Raw genomic sequence first — 17,137 nt, forward strand, 5'->3', positions numbered from 1 at the left:
ATTTTATTTCATTTTTTTTTAATCCTGCCAGGGAACTCAGGGTTTTCTCTTCCCCACTTTAGCCTCACAACATATTGGGTTGCCAGTTTCTTGGAGAAACAAAACACCTCATCCTTTTAATTGCAAATTCATGGGATACCAGCTTGGAGATATTAACCTCTGTGCCCTGAAAAGCTTCAACTGCCCCTTTACACATTGGGTTGCCAATCCCCAGGTGGGGGGAGGGGATCCCCCGGTTTGGAGGCCTTGTCCCCACTCCAAGGTCATCAGAAAATTTGTGGGGGGAAGGGAAACATCTGCCGGGCACTCCATTATTCTCTATGGAGACCGATTCCCATAGGGTATAATGGAAAATTGATCTGGGGCATGGGGGGGGATGCTGCTTTTTTGAGGTAAAGGCACCAGATTTGCAGCATAACATCCAGTGCCTCTCCCCAAAACACCCACCAAGTTTCAAAAAGATTGGACCAAAGGGTCCAATTCTATGAGCCCCAGAAAAAGGTGCTCCTATCCATTATTTCCAATGAACATAAGAGAAGCCATGTTGGATCAGGCCAATGGCCCATCCAGTCCAACACTCTGTGTCACACAGTGGCCAATATATATATATATATATATATATATATATATATATATATATATATATATATATATATAGATAGATAGATAGATAGATAGATAGATAGATAGATAGATAGATAGATAGATAGATAGATAGATAGATAGATAGATAGATAGATAGACACACACACACTGTGGCTAATAGCCACTGATGGACCTCTGCTCTATTTTTATCTAATCCCCTTTTGAAGCTGGCTATGCTTGTAGCCGCCATCACCTCCTGTGGCAGCGAATCCCACATGTTAACGTAGCTGCTGCCACCTCCTGTGGCAGTGAATTCCACACGTTAGTCACCCTTTGGGTGAAGAAGTACTTCCTTTTATCCGTTTTAAGGCATTTAAAAGGTGTGCAGTCCATTGAAATGTGATGGCCAGAACTCCCTCTGGAGTTCAATTCACCTCGCTGCTGGCTCCACGCCAATGTCTCCTGGCTCCCCCCTAAAGTCGCCAGATATTTCTTGCATTGGATCTGGCAGCCCTATTTCCACATTAAGCCTCCATTCAAGGGGCAGGCCATTTCCCTCCAGGCATGTTGGCAATACTGCCTGTGATGAGGAAGGTTCTGGCTGAAAGCGACTGAGCCAAGGTCACTTCATGAGGCTTGTGGCCGAATACTTAAAAGGCAGGTCAGGAGGATTTAGAGGTCTAAAAAGGCTGAGGAGTCCTGCTCCAGGGCATCATACAATGAGCCTTTTAATAAAGGTATCGTAAGAGAAGCCTGCGATTCTGAGGTAGCCTGCCTCTGGACATGGAGGCTCCATGACTCAGCCCTCAGGGCTAACAGGCGCCCTGAGGGAGAACTGTGAGGGAACTATTATGAGAGGAACGAACCCTGATGCTTTTTCGAGGGGTTGTGCTGGTTTATATGGAAAGTACCAGGCACGCTAACAGGCTAATGGATTTGACATTATATTGCAGCGTTCTGTGAGGAAGAGGAGCTCGCAGCTTCCCGCCAAAAGTAACGCCCGCGCACGCGCTCTCGACGCGCCTCAGTCCCTCAGAGTTCTTTCTCGCCTCAAGGAAGAAAGCCTGGAGAACTGCGCATGCGCCCTGCAAAAAAAGACCACCAACCTCCATCCCGAGGCGGGGCCGTGGGCTTTCGAACGGCAGAGCGCGCGAATCCAAGCGCATGCGCTCTTCCCGTCGGCGGACGGCAAGGCAAAACTGCGCTTGAGATTATCCGGGAGACCGACGCAGGCGCACAAAGGCATCTTTTAAAAAAGAAAAGGGAGAGGCTGTTTTTAGGCATGGAGGAAGTGGAATTAATGTGAGCGGGATGGAGAGACTTAGAGGCTTGGTTGCTGCTTGCACTAAGCATTGCGGAGCACAGTTACGATTGTTGTTATTTAACTTAAATAAATTATTGCCACTTCTACAGGAAACAATGCTAAATGATGGTCAGAAAAATCTAAACAGTAAAAAACCCTAAGCTAACGCAAATTACAAAACAAACGCATGCACGCAAAATTAGACTGCTCAGCAGAAAACTGCTGCAAAGCAACTTTGGAAGGAAAGCCTGAAAGCGGGTGGTTCCTATCGTTGCCAACCTAGGGCTGGCCAGGTCCAATTCAAGAAATATCTGGAGATTTTGGGGGTGGAGCCAAGGGACACTGGGGGTGGAGCCAGGGGGACATTGGAGGGTGGAGCCAGGAGACATTGGGGTGGAGCCAGGGGACATTGGAGGGTGGAGCCAGGGGACATGGGGGTGGAGCCAGGGGACATTGGGGGTGGAGCCAGGAACCAGGGTGTGACAAGCATGATTGAACCCTGAAGGGCGTTCTGGCCATCACATTGAAAGCGTCTTGCACATCTTTTAAATGCCTTCCCTCCGTTGGAAAGAATGAAGGATAGGGACACCTGCTTTTGGGACTCACAGAATTGGACCCCCTGTTTCAATCCTTTTGTTGAGGAGAGGCACCGGATGCTGTGCTGCAAATTTTGCGCCTCTATATTAAAAAACAGCCCCCCCCACCCTCGAACCAATGTTCCGTTCCCTCTCTAAGCCAGAGTCTTGTGAGCAAAAATTCTACTTTGTGAGCTCCTGGCATTAAAAGTGGTGAGCTACTGCATAAATTGGTGCGCTCTGGAGTCATCCTTCCTGAGCGAAGGCAAAAATGTGTGAGCTGGAGGCTAAAAATCTGTGAGCTAGCACATGCTAGCGTAGAGGGAACACTGCCCAGAAACCTGCAGATCACTCTCCTTTATACCCTATGGGAATGGGTCTCCGTAGGGAATAACGGAATGCCCAGCAGACATTTCCCTCCCTCCCACTTTCTGATGACCCTGAAGGGGAGGGGGATCTCCTGCCCCTATCTGGGGATTGAAAAAATATATAGAAAATACAATAGAGAGAATCACGGAGTAAGATGAGAACCAAAAGAAAAACCGTGACAAAATAGCGACTGCAATCATAAATTCACTTGTAATTTATCAATGTATGAAACGTCAAAGTATTTGATTATCACGATCCATTCCAACAGTTAGTATTTTAAGGTAAGCGCATATAATTCATTTACAAAATGCCTCTAAGCACAATTGCATCAGAACAAAGTGCTTAGTGCTACAAAGCGCTTGTAAGTCAGAGCGCCTGTGCAGATTTCTCTTCCAAAAGGAATATATCTGAAGATTCCCCGACGTCCCTCTGATGGAGCGTGGAGCCGGCGGTATGCTTGTCGCACCGTTTCCACTGTCTTGATCAAAGAGGGATATACAACAAGTTGTATTTCGCAATGGCACTCAAGGGCAAAGACTGAAGCTAATACAAGCCCGCAGTATCATTCCCAAGGTGTATAATCTTTGAAGTTTCATGCATTACAAGTGAATTTATTATTGTATTCGTTATTTTGTCACGGTTTTTCTTTGGCTTCTCACCCACCTGGGGATGGGCAGCCCTATGCTGACCTCCAGGTAGTAGAAGTTAAACTACTGCGATGATAAACAAGGATTTATAAAGATTTATTTTTTTAACCATTTAAAAACCTCCTTATTTTTCAATGCTCGACATTTTAAACCTTACAAACTTCATATTATAATAAAAATCCAATTTGAATATCCGTTCATATATTTCATATAGTAAATTTTGCATAATTCATGTTGTAGTAGAGGTCCAATATTAACATTTCGATATTGCAAAAAAAAAAAGTCTATGAGCACCCGGATATAGGCCCATTTCATCAGTAGACTTCCTCGGGAGTAATGCCTTTCTATGTTTTTCCCAGGTGTAACAGCTGCTAGTACTGACCAATGTTCATGATTCTTCTTATAACATCTTTTCTCTCAATCTGGAATAAACCAAGATGAACATATGAACATATGAAGCTGCCTTATACTGAATCAGACCCTGGGTCCATCAAAGTCAGTATTGTCTTCTCAGACTGGCAGCGGCTCTCCAGGGTCTCAAGCTGAGGTTTTTCACACCTATTTGCCTGGACCCTTTTTTGGAGATGCCAGGGATTGAACCTGGGACCTTCTGCTTCCCAAGCAGATGCTCTACCACTGAGCCACCGTCAGCTGAATGGAACTAAAAATTCAAAAGTTTGTATTTCACTACCTCTAGGTAGTGGCTGGTCTGCTGGAACTACAACTGAGCTCCAGCTTTGCCTTTTTAGAAGTGTTGCATGCACATGAAACCTTATACCTGGGATTAAACTTTGCTGGTCTTAAAGGGGGTTTTTTGGCCACTGTGTGACACAGAGTGTTGGACTGGATGGACCATAGGCCTGATCCAACATGCCTTCTCTTACATTCTTATGTCCGGGGCAGTGATGCTCTTGTCTTCTTGGTGCTTGGGGGGTGGGTGGGCAAGAGTAGGTGTTCAGAGCCCACTGGTGGACCTCCTAATAGCTGCTGGGGTTCGGCCACTGTGTGACACAGATAGTGCTGCTTCTATGATTCTTCTTCTATTTTTGCAATTAATCTCCCACACAGATGTTGCAAAACAGGATGGAAAAAATCTGGTCAGCAGGGGGCACTGGCCTTACAGGGAAAGCCAGGTAACAGCAGTTCATGGTTGGAGAGCTAGCAAAAATGATGTTCAATGAAGAAAAAGAAGAAGAAGATATTGGATTTATATCCCGCCCTCCACTCCGAAGTCTCAGAGCGGCTCACAATCTCCTTTACCTTCCTCCCCTACAACAGACACCCTGTGAGGTAGATGAAGATATTGGATTTATATCATAAGAACATAAGAGAAGCCATGTTGGATCAGGCCAACGGCCCATCAAGTCCAACACTCTGTGTCACACAGTGGCAAAAAATGTTATATACACACATACACTGTGGCTAATAGCCACTGATGGACCTGTGCTCCATATTTTTATCTAAACCCCTCTTGAAGGTGGCTATACTTGTGGCCGCCACCACCTCCTGTGGCAGTGAATTCCACATGTTAATCACCCTTTGGGTGAAGAAGTACTTCCTTTTATCCATAAGAAGTACTTCCTTTTATCCATATCCCGCCCTCCACTCCGAAGAGTCTCAGAGCAGCTCACAATCTCCTTTCCCTTCCTCCCCCACAGCAGACACCCTGTGAGGTAGATAAAGATATTGGATTTATATCCCGCCCTCCACTCCGAAGAGTCTCAGAGCGGCTCACAATCTCCTTTACCTTCCCCCCCCCTCAACAGACACCCTGTGAGGTAGATGAAGATATTGGATTTATATCCCGCCCTCCACTCCGAAGAGTCTCAGAGTGGCTCACAATCTCCTTTCCCTTCTTCCCCCACAACAGACACCCTGTGAGGTGGGTGGGGCTGAAAGGGCTCTCACAGCAGCTGCCCTTTCAAGGACAACTCTGCCAGAGCTATGGCTGACCCAAGGCCATTCCAGCAGGTGCAAGTGGAGGAGTGGGGAATCAAACCCGGTTCTCCCAGATAAGAGTCCGCACACTTAACCACTAGACCAAACTGGCTCTCCAATGAAGCTATGTGGTGTAGTGTGGCTGGAATGGCAGACGAGGACCCTGGGTGCCCAGGGTTTGAATCTGTACTTTGACCATGGAAGCTCGCTGGGTGACCTTGGACCCATCCCAAACTTTCAGCCTGGCCTATGTCCCAGGATTTTTTTGTGGGAGAAGTGAGGCGAAGAGAACAATATTCATTTTGATTCCCGCTGGGGAGAAAAGCTGAATGCCAATAAATAAATGCAAAATGCATTGTTGTTAACAGCCACAAAACAAGACGACGACTAGAGAGAAGTTTGAGTCCAGTGGCTCCTTTAAGACCAACATAATCAAGCGTCGTTGGTCTTGAAAGGTGCCGCTGGACACAAACGTTGTCTCGCTGTTTCAGACCAACACAGCTACCTACCTGAATCCATCAACAAAAATAACAATTTAACTTCTTTATATCCTCTTTTGGTCACTGAGGTTCAGTGCAGAATACAGAGGGAGAGAGAAATTCTACAGCAGAGGTTATCACATAGATAACGTAATAGGACTGTCAGTACAAAACTGAGCAAAATGAACCCTGTTGTAATAAACAATGCAATTGAACAGTGCCACAAGAGTCCCCGGTGAGCCCAGATCACCATGCACGGAGGAGGTTGCCTGCTGCATCTCTGCATGAGTTGCTGCTCTGAGCCCTGCATCTCCCCAGTCAGTCTCCACTGATGTGTATTCTGTTTGTAACGTGTCCTTGATGTTGTTAGCCGCCCTGAGCCTGCTTCGGCGGGGAGGGCGGGATATAAATAAAATGTTGATTGATTGATTGATTGAGTCTGTCTTGGTGGGATGGGTGGAACAGAAGTCCCATTGGCTGGCTTGGAGAATGCATTTAAAGATGCAGTTGCTTTCTTTCTACCTCTCCACTCTCCCCCATCTAATTTCCTTCTTTCCGTCCTTCCTTCCTGCAGCTCTCAAACATCTTGACGTTTATTCTATGCGGCTCTTACGTTAAGCAAGTTTGGCCACCCCCTGGGTTAGCGTATTGAATTAATAGCTGGGGGACCCGAGTTCAAAACACTTCTCTGCTATTTATTTTTTATCCGTTACGATTTATTTACACTATTTAGAGCCCACCATTCCCACTGAGACTCAAGGTGGTTTACACGGTGTAAATAAAGCACAACCAACAGGGAATGCCACTTTACACAGAGAGTGATTGAAATGCAGAATTTGCTGCTAGAGGATGCTGTGATGGCCACAGAAATCAGCAGCTTTAAAAGGGGGTTAGAGAGATTTATTGAGGATTTCGGTGGCTACCAGCCATGGGGACTGAGGGGAACCTTCACATTCAGAGGCACTACGCCTCTGAATCCCTGAGTCAGGAGGCAACCTCAGGGGAAAGTCTTGGCCTCTCTGCCCTGTTGTTCGCCCTCCAGAGGAACTGGCTGGCCACTGTATGAGACAGGAGGCTGGACCCTCCCTGGTCTGATCCAGCAGGGCTCTTCTGATGTTCTTATGAAGGCCTCGGCCTCTCTGCCCTGTTGTTCGCCCTCCAGAGGAACTGGTTGGCCACTGTGTGAGACAGGAGGCTGGACTAGATGGACCCTCCGTGGTCTGATCCAGCAGGGCTCTTCTGATGTTCTTATGAAGACCTCAACCTCTCTGCCCTGTTGTTGGCCCTCCAAAGGAACTGGTTGGCCACTGTGAGAGACAGGAGGCTGGACTAGATGGACCCTCCCTGATCTGATCCAGCAGGGCTCTTCTGATGTTCTTATGAAGGCCTCGGCCTCTCTGCCCTGTTGTTCGCCCTCCAGAGGAACTGGTTGGCCACTGTGTGAGACAGGAGGCTGGACTAGATGGACCCTCCGTGGTCTGATCCAGCAGGGCTCTTCTGATGTTCTTATGAAGACCTCAACCTCTCTGCCCTGTTGTTGGCCCTCCAAAGGAACTGGTTGGCCACTGTGAGAGACAGGAGGCTGGACTAGATGGACCCTCCCTGATCTGATCCAGCAGGGCTCTTCTGATGTTCTTCTCAGGGGAAGGCCTCAACCTCTCTGCCCTGTTGTTCGCCCTCCAGAGGAACTGGTTTGGCCACTGTGTGAGACAGGAGGCTGGACTAGATGGACCCTCACTGGTCTGATCCAGCAGGGCTCTTCTGATGTCCTTATGAAGGCCTCAGCCTCTCTGCCCTTTGTTGGCCCTCCAGAGGAACTGGTTGGCCACTGTGTGAGACAGGAGGCTGGACTAGATGGACCCTCACTGGTCTGATCCAGCAGGGCTCTTCTGATGTCCTTATGAAGGCCTCGGCCTCTCTGCCCTGTTGTTGGCCCTCCAGAGGAACTGGTTGGCCACTGTGTGAGACAGGAGGCTGGACTAGATGGACCCTCACTGGTCTGATCCAGCAGGGCTCTTCTGATGTTCGTATATCAGGGGAGACCAATGGTAGCTCTCCACATGTTTTTTTGCCTACAACTCCCATCAGCCATGCATTCGGGGTAGAAGACCAGGGTCTGAGTCTTGCAGGACCTTTTAATGCTCAGTGGGACTTACTCCTGAGTAAATATGCATCCGATTACACCATGTCTACTTATCCGCTGTGATGGTGGAAATCAAATTTTATTTATTCGTTTAGGACATTTCTATGCCACCTTTCCACCCCATTCAGGGTGGCAAACGCTAGTGACATTAAAACAGTTGAGACAATAGAAATAATTTAAAGTACAAATATATATATATAGTACTTAAAACATTACATAGCACACAAAATATATAAAGACCTAAAAATACACAAAGGGGGAGGAGGGACCATAAGAGTTGGGGGCCGCCACCAAGAAGAAATTGGATTTATATCCTGCCCTCCACTCCAAATCTCAGAGCAGCTCACAATCGCCTTTATCTCCCTCCCCCACAACAGACACCCTGTGAGGTGGGTGGGGCTGAGAGAGGACAACCTCTGCCAGAGCTATGGCTGACCCAAGGCCATCCCAGCAGCTGCAAGTGGAGGAGTGGGGGAATCAAACTCGGTTCTTCCATATAAGAGTCCGCACACTTAACCACTACACCAAACTGGCTCATAGGACAACTCCTATGAGAGCTATGGCTGACCTAAGGCCATTCCAGCAGCCGCAAGTGGAGGAGTGGGGAATCAAACCCGGTTCTCCCAGATAAGAGAGCTCTGGCTGACCCAAGGCCATTTCAGCAGCTGCAAGTGGAGGAGTGGGGAATCAAACCCGGTTCTCCCAGATAAGAGAGCTCTGGCTGACCCAAGGCCATTCCAGCAGCTGCAAGTGGAGGAGTGGGGAATCAAACCGGTTCGCCCAGATAAGAGAGCTCTGGCTGACCCAAGGCCATTCCAGCAGCCGCAAGTGGAGGAGTGGGGAAACAAACCCGGTTCTCCCGGATAAGAGAGCTCTGGCTGACCCAAGGCCATTCCAGCAGCCGCAAGTGGAGGAGTGGGGAAACAAACCCGGTTCTCCCGGATAAGAGTCCGCACACTTAACCACTACACCAAACTGGCTCAAGCAATAAACCAGATAAAGAAATATCATGAACCACTTCAACCAGCTTGCTGTGCTAGTCAGCCGCAGGAAAAACGAGCGGTGGTTTGGCAGACCCTTGAAGACTGCCTCATTGTTACCACGTTGCTGCAATGCAACTCAAGTTATTTCAACGGATGGCTGCGTTCCCCACAGGCTCCCGAGATGGGTTACGGGAGGGAATTTCTTCTGCTCGCCCCACATTTCAAGGAGCTTCCGGGGAGGAAGGGCACCCCCAAGTCCTCCGAACTGGAGCGGGCTCTGGTGGCAAACCCGTCGCGGCTGGGCTCGGAGCCCTCCCAGTCGGCACATTCCACTTTCAGCTCCCGCAAGGCCGTGTGCAGCTTCAACAGCTTCTCCAGCAGCTGCTCATCTTGACGCTGCATCTCCAGCTGGAAGGAAGCAAAAAGAGAACCACCGTCATTGCTAGGGTTGCCGAGTCCAATTTAAGAAATATCTGGGGACTCCGGAGGTGGAGCCAGGAAATTTTTTGGGGAGGAGCCGGGAGACTTAGGGAGCTGAGCTGAACTCCCAAGGGAGTTCTGGCCATCACGTTTAAAGGGACCACTGCACACCTTTTAAATGCCTTCCCTCCACTGGATAAAAAATGAAGGACAGGGGCACCTTCTTGGGAGGCTCATAGAATTGGACCCCCTGGTCCAATCCTTTTGAAACTTGGAAGGTACTCTGGGGAGAGGCACTGGATGCTATGCTGAAAATCTGGTGCCTCTACCTCAAAAAACAGCCCCCCCCAGAGCCCCAGCTATCCACTGATCAATTTTCCATTATACCCTATGGGAATCAAATTTCCGTAAGGAATAATGGAGTGCCCAGCAGACATTTCCTACCCCCCCCCCGCTTTTTACAATTTAAAATTTGTTATTAACATTTTAAATAACCTTTCAACAACTACAACACACCCCAACACGGGGTCCAAGACATAACCTTACATGAGCCGTCACGTTCGTTGTTGTTAAACAGCTTTTACAGCAAAGAGAAATCTCTCGCAGAGTGCAAATATAACAGAAAGTTAGTGATCAATGGGTTGTGTCCAATTCAGTGTTAATAGATCGTGAAGTTCACATATTTTGCCGGCATTTTCCCGAACATAGTGTCAGCGCTATTCACGTGTTCAAGGAAGTCAAACCATTTTTGTAGAAACCAATCTCCCTCTTTGGTATTGTCTAGCATAGGGGGAGGGCCTCCAAATGGGGGAGATTCCCTGCAACCACTTGGGGATTCCTTCCAAAGACGTCTGTTCTAGATACCAAGACGTTTCATCCGTTTTTCTTCTGTTTGGAGGCTTATTTATCACTGGAACCCAATCTTTACAATACATTCACAGGAGACCAAGAAGGTTCAGAACATGTCTGTAAGATTTCCAGGTTTTCCTGTGAATGTATTGTAAAGATTGGGTTTCAGTGCTACAGATAGACCACGGGTGGCCAAGGGTACCTCTCCAGATGTTTCTTGCCTACAACTCATAAGAACATAAGAGAAGCCATGTTAGATCAGGCCAATGGCCCATCCAGTCCAACACTCTGTGTCACACAGTGGCAAAATTTATATATATATACACACACACATACTGTGGCTAATAGCCACTGATGGACCTCTGCTCCATATTTTTATCTAAACCCCTTTTGAAGGTGGCTATACTCATGGCCGCCACCACCTCTTGTGGCAGTGAATTCCACATGTTAATCACCCTTTGGGTGAAGAAGTACTTCCTTTTATCCGTTTATCCTTTTATTGCTGTCTGCTCAGCAATTTCATCGAATGCCCACGAGTTCTTGTATTGTGAGAAAGGGAGAAAAGTACTTCTTTCTCTACTTTCTCCATCCCATGCATTATCTTGTAAACCTCTATCATGTCACCCCACAGTCGACGTTTCTCCAAGCTAAAGAGCCCCAAGCGTTTCAACCTTTCTTCATAGGGAAAGTGTTCCAGCCCTTTAATCATTCTAGTTGCCCTTTTCTGGACTTTCTCCAATGCTATAATATCCTTTTTGAGGTGTGGCGACCAGAGCTGCACACAGTACTGCAACTGAGACCGCACCATCGATTTATACAGGGACATTATGATACTGGCTGATTTGTTTTCAGTTCCCTTCCTAATAATTCCCAGTATGGCATTGGCCTTTTTTATTGCAAACGCACACTGTCTTGACATTTTCAGTGAGTTCTCTACCACGACCCCAAGATCTCTCTCTTGGTCAGTCTCTGCCAGTTCACAACCCATCGACTTGTATTTGTAGCTGGGATTCTTGGCCCCAATGTGCATTACTTTGCACTTGGCCACATCGAACCGCATCTGCCACGTTGACGCCCACTCACCCAGCCTCAACAGATCCCTTTGGAGTTCCTCACAATCCTCTCTGGTTCTCACCACCCTGAACAATTTAGTGTCATCCGCAAACTTGGCCACTTCACTGCTCACTCCCAACTCTAAATCATTTATGAACAAGTTAAAGAGCATGGGACCCAGTACCGAGCCCTGCGGCACCCCACTGCTTACCGTCCTCCACTGCGAAGACTGCCCATTTATACTCACTCTCTGCTTCCTATTACTCAGCCAGTTTTTGATCCACAAGAGGACCTGTCCTTTTACTCCATGACTCTCAAGCTTTCTAAGGAGCCTTTGATGAGGAATTTTATCAAAAGCTTTCTGGAAGTCAAGGTAAACAACATCTATCGGGTCTTTGTCCACATGTTTGTTCACCCCCTCAAAGAACTGTAACAGGTTAGTGAGGCAAGATCTTCCCTTACAGAACCCATGCTGAGTCTTCCTCAATAACCCGTGTTCATCAATGTGCCTACTCATTCTGTCCTTGATAATGCTTTGTACCAACTTTCCCGGTATTGAAGTCAGACTGACTGGCCTGTAATTTCCCGGATCTCCTCTGGAACCCTTTTTAAAGATGGGGGTGACATTTGCTATCTTCCAGTCCTCAGGAACGGAGGCAGATTTCAATGAAAGATTACAGATTTTTGTTAGAAGATCCACAAGTTCAACTTTGAGTTCTTTCAGAACTCTCGGATGTATGCCATCCGGACCCGGTGACTTATTAAGTTTTTAATTCGTCAATCAGTTGTAGGACCTCCTCTATTGTCACCTCAATCTGACTGAGGTCTTTCAACACCCCTTCCAAAATTAGTGGTTCTGGGGCGGGCAAAAAGTTCTCATCTTCCACAGTGAAGACGGAGGCAAAAAATGCATTCAGCTTCTCAGCCATTTCCCTATCCTCCTTCAGTAATCCTTTTACCCCATGGTCATCCAAGGGCCCCACTGCCTCCATGGCTGGTTTCCTACTTCTAATATATTTGAAGAAATTTTTATTGTTGGTCTTTATGTTTTTTGCAATATGCTCCTCATAGTCCCTTTTTGCCTGCCTGATCACTGTCTTGCATTTGATTTGCCACAGCCTGTATTCCCTTTTATTAATCTCACTTGGACTGGTTTTCCACCGCTTAAAGGAGTCCTTCTTACCTTTTACAGCTTCCATTACTTTGTTTGTTAACCATGCAGGCCTTTTCTTATGCCTGTTTGTGCCTTTCCTAACTTGTGGTATGTATTTTATCTGAGCTTCTAGGATTATAGTTTTAAATAGTCTCCAAGCTTCCCCAAGGGTTTTGACCGTATTTATCTTTCCTTTCAGTTTCCTCCTCACATGCCTCCTCATCAAAGTTAAACGTGGTTGTGGCGGTCTTTTTGGGCAACTCCCTATTTATACAAACGGTGAAATCAATAACATTATGGTCACTGCTCCCATGTGGCGCAATCACTTTTACACCTCTCACCCAGTCTTGGGCATTACTTAGGACCAAATCCAGGATCGCCCCACCCCTGGTAGGTTCTGAGACCATCTGCTCCATAGCACAGTCAGTGAGAGCATCAAGAAACTCAATCTCTTTCTCTCGACCAGGACACATATTGACCCAATCAATCTGCGGGTAGTTAAAATCACCTATTACGACACAGTTTTTATGTTTAGCCGCTATCTTTAAGCCTTCCATCATATAATCGTCCTCTCTCTTTTGATTTGGTGGGCGATAACAAACTCCCATAGTTAAATTTCCTTTTGGGCCCTCTATTTCAACCCAAAGCATTTCTAAAAGGGAATTCAATTCTCTGACCTCAGTCTCATGCTGGCTGGGGCTGATGGGAGTTGTAGGCAAAAAAAACCATCTGCAGAGCTACCCTTGGCCACCCCTGAATAGACTAACACAGTGACCCAGCTTGATATATTAAATGGCAGGGAGCTTATGCAGGGGACGCATCATGAGATCGAATCCCCACTCTGCCACGGCAGCTCGCTGGGGGACATGGGGCCAGTCACATGCTCTCAGCTGCCTCACAAGATTGTTGTGCAAACGGAGGAGAGGAAAACGGTCCCTGCGGTGGTGCTGGTGGGGAAAGGTGGGAAAGAAATACACTAATCCTACTGCTCCAGAGAGATGCGAGGGGATGGGGGCAGGCAGAGAGCCGAGCGCTCCCAGACTGGACTCAGGACCCCACATTTGCTCAGGGTAAGCCCCTGACCCCTTGGAAAGACAGAAAGCCAGCTGCGAAGGCGCTTTCCACTCCTCCCCGGAAAAGCCTCACCAGTTGAACTTCTGCCTGCCATGCCGTCAGCTTTGTCTGGGTGGGGTGGGGAGATATTAGATTTATATCCCGCCCTATACTCTGAATTTCAGAGCAGTCACACTCTCCTCTACCTCCCCCCCCAACAACAGACACCCTGTGAGGTGGGTGGGGCTGAGAGAGCTCTGACAGAATCTGCCCTTTCAAGGACAACTCCTGCCAGAGCTCTGGCTGACCCAAGGCCATTTCAGCAGCTGCAAGCGGAGGAGTGGGGAATCAAACCTGGTTCTCCCAGATAAGAGTCCGCGCACTTAACCACTACACCAAACTGGCTCTCAAGAAGAAGATATTGGATTTATACACCCCATCCTGCACTCTAAATCTCAAGAGTCCCTGAGCCATCACAATCTCCTTTACCTTCTCCCCCCACCACAAGGGACACCCTGTGAGATAGGTGGGGCTGAGAGAGCTCAGATAGGATCTGCCCTTTCAAGGACAGCTCTGTGAGAGCTATGGCTAACCCAAGGCTGTTCCAGCAGCTGCAAGCGGAGGAGTGGGGAATCGAACACGGTTCTCCCAGATAAGAGTCCACACACTTAACTACTACACCAAACTGGCTCTCAAGCAGAAGATACTGGATTTATACACCCCACCCTGCACCCTAAATCTCAAGAGTCTCTGAACCGTCACAATCTCCTTTACCTCCCGCCCCCCACCCCACCCCACAACAGACACCCTGTGAGGTAGAGCTCAGACAGAATTTGCCCTTTCAAGGACAACTCTGTGAGAGCTATCTGACCCAAGGCCATTCTAGCAGGTGCAAGTGGAGGAGTGGGGAATCAACCCCCTGGTTCTCCCAGATAAGAGTCCGCACACTTAACCACTACACCAAACTGGCTGATAATGATGATGATGATATTGGATTTTTATCCCACCCTATACTCTGAATCTCAAGAGTCTCAGAGCGGCTCACAATCTGCTTTATCTTCTTGCCCCCACAGTAGACACCCTGTGAGGTGGGTGGGGCTGAGAGAGCTCTGACAGAATCTGCCCTTTCAAGGACAACTCCTGCCAGAGCTCTGGCTGACCCAAGGCCATTCCAGCAGGTGCAAGTGGAGGAGCGGGGAAACAAAACCCGGTTCTCCCAGATAAGAGAGCTCTGGCTGACCCAAGGCCATTCCAGCAGCTGCAAGTGGAGGAGTGGGGAATCAAACCCGGTTCTCCCAGATTAGAGAGCTCTGGCTGACCCAAGGCCATTCCAGCAGGTGCAAGTGGAGGAGTGGGGAATCAAACCCGGTTCTCCCAGATTAGAGAGCTCTGGCTGACCCAAGGCCATTCCAGCAGGTGCAAGTGGAGGAGCGGGGAATCAAACCCGGTTCTCCCAGATAAGAGAGCTCTGGCTGACCCAAGGCCATTCCAGCAGGTGCAAGTGGAGGAGCGGGGAATCAAACCCGGTTCTCCCAGATAAGAGAGCTCTGGCTGACCCAAGGCCATTCCAGCAGCTGCAAGTGGAGGAGTGGGGAATCAAACCCGGTTCTCCCAGATAAGAGAGCTCTGGCTGACCCAAGGCCATTCCAGCAGCTGCAAGTGGAGGAGTGGGGAATCAAACCCGGTTCTCCCAGATAAGAGAGCTCTGGCTGACCCAAGGCCATTCCAGCAGGTGCAAGTGGAGGAGCGGGGAATCAAACCCGGTTCTCCCAGATAAGAGAGCTCTGGCTGACCCAAGGCCATTCCAGCAGCTGCAAGTGGAGGAGGGGGGAATCAAACCCAGTTCTCCCAGATAAGAGAGCTATGGCTGACCCAAGGTCATTCCAGCAGCTGCAAGTGGAGGAGGGGGGAATCAAACCCAGTTCTCCCAGATAAGAGAGCTATGGCTGACCCAAGGTCATTCCAGCAGCTGCAAGTGGAGGAGGGGGGAATCAAACCCAGTTCTCCCAGATAAGAGTCCACACACTTAACTACTACACCAAACTGGCTCTCAAGTAGAAGACACTGGATTATTATACACCCCACCCTGCACTCTAAATCTCAAGAGTCTCTGAGCCGTCACAATCTCCTTTACCTTCTTCCCCCCACCACAGCAGACACCCTGTGGGGAGGGTGGGCTGAGGGAGCTCGGACAGAAGCTGCCCTTTCAAGGACAACCTCTGCCAGAGCTATGGGGCTGAGAGGGCTCTCCCAGCAGCTGCCGTTTCAAGGACAACCTCTGACTGAGCCCAGGTCATTCCAGCAGGTGCAAGCGGAGGAGCTGGGAATCGAACCCGGTTCCCCCAGACCAGAGTCTGCGCGCTTCGCCACTACACCAAGCTGGAGAGAAGCGGCCGCACACCAAGGGCTTCCCGGACCGCGGAGGGGGGGTGGGGGTGGTGTCTTTGTCTTACCAGCTCCCTCCGCAGCCAGGCCAGGGCGTCTTGTATCGCCAGGCTCTGCCCCTCCTCTCCCCACGGCATGGTACTGCTGCTGACGCTCCCCGCGGCGGCCCTGCTCCAGGGGAAGAGCGCCACATGGGCCCCCGGGGTGCTGCAGACCCGCCGGCCTCTCCCTTAAGCCGCCGCCTCCTCCTCCGGCGGCTCAGACTGGAGGGTTTTGCAGCCTGCAAAATGCAAGCAGCTACGCAGTTTCCATTGCGCAGCAGCTCCGCGCGCGGAGAGAGAGAAGCAACTGGTGACTTGGAAAGGAAGGCGGTTTTGGGCTTGGGCTTGGGCCTGGGAGCGGGGGGGGGGGGGGAGCAGCTCTCTCTCTCCTTCCCTCTCCCCGCCGCCTGCAGCTTTCTAAGCAGAGCAGGGCGAGGAGACGATTTAGGGTTGCCAATCCCCAGGTGGAGCGGGAGGAGAGAGCCACACAGGCATTCACGTTAAATCAACCTCAAAGCCTTCGGAATTCAATTCTTTATAACACACAGGGGTGGCCGAGGGTAGCTCTCCAGATGTTTTTTTGCCTACAACTCCCATCAGCCCCAGCCAGCATGGCCAATGGCTGGGGCTGATGGGAGTTGTACGCAAAAAAACATCTGGAGAGCTACCCTCGGCCACCCCTGTGCGATATAAATCAGGGGTGGCCAACGGTAGCTCTCCTCATTTTTTTTTTTTTTTGCCTACAACTCCCATCAGCCCCAGCCAGCATGGCCAATGGCTGAGGCTGATGGGAGTTATAGGCAAAAAAAAAAATCTGGAGAGCTACCCTTGATTTATATAACACAGGGGTGGCCAATGGTAGCTCTCCAGATTTTTTTTTTTTTGCTTACAACTCCCATCAGCCCCAGCCAGCATGGCCAATGGCTGAGGCTGATGGGAGTTATAGGCAAAAAAAAAAATCTGGAGAGCTACCCTTGCCCACCCCTGATTTATATAGCACAGGGGTGGCCAATGGTAGCTCTCCAGATGTTTTTTTTGCCTACAACTCCCATCAGCCCCAGCCAGCATGGCCAATGGCTGGGGCTGATGGGAGTTGTAGGCAAAGAAAATCTGGAGAGCTACCGTTAGCCACCCCTGAATTATATAACACAGGGGTGGCCA

At 49.1% G+C, this 17,137-nt stretch overlaps 1 protein-coding gene across 1 annotated transcript; it reads right to left on the bottom strand.

Annotated features, from left to right (window-relative positions):
- Positions 1–8,997: 8,997 nt before the first annotated feature.
- C2H20orf202 (chromosome 2 C20orf202 homolog) lies at positions 8,998–16,489 on the bottom strand. Its single transcript, XM_060233196.1, has 2 exons — positions 16,004–16,489; positions 8,998–9,430 (listed from the first exon to the last, which is right to left on the bottom strand). Exons 1-2 carry the CDS (start codon positions 16,070–16,072, stop codon positions 9,209–9,211), a joined length of 291 nt encoding a protein of 96 aa, XP_060089179.1. The 5' UTR covers positions 16,073–16,489; the 3' UTR covers positions 8,998–9,208.
- Positions 16,490–17,137: the final 648 nt, after the last annotated feature.

This window comes from Heteronotia binoei, chromosome 2 (genome assembly GCF_032191835.1).
Source record: "Heteronotia binoei isolate CCM8104 ecotype False Entrance Well chromosome 2, APGP_CSIRO_Hbin_v1, whole genome shotgun sequence".
Classification (NCBI taxonomy): Eukaryota; Metazoa; Chordata; class Lepidosauria; order Squamata; family Gekkonidae; genus Heteronotia; species Heteronotia binoei.

Excerpts from the sequence above, each read along its gene's own strand:
- C2H20orf202 (XM_060233196.1), bottom strand. The coding sequence starts at position 16,072 with ATGCCGTGGGGAGAGGAGGGGCAGAGCCTGGCGATACAAGACGCCCTG. Across the intron at positions 9,431-16,003 it reads CCTGGCTGCGGAGGGAGCTG|CTGGAGATGCAGCGTCAAGA; the intron begins GTAAGACAAAGA and ends GCTTCCTTCCAG.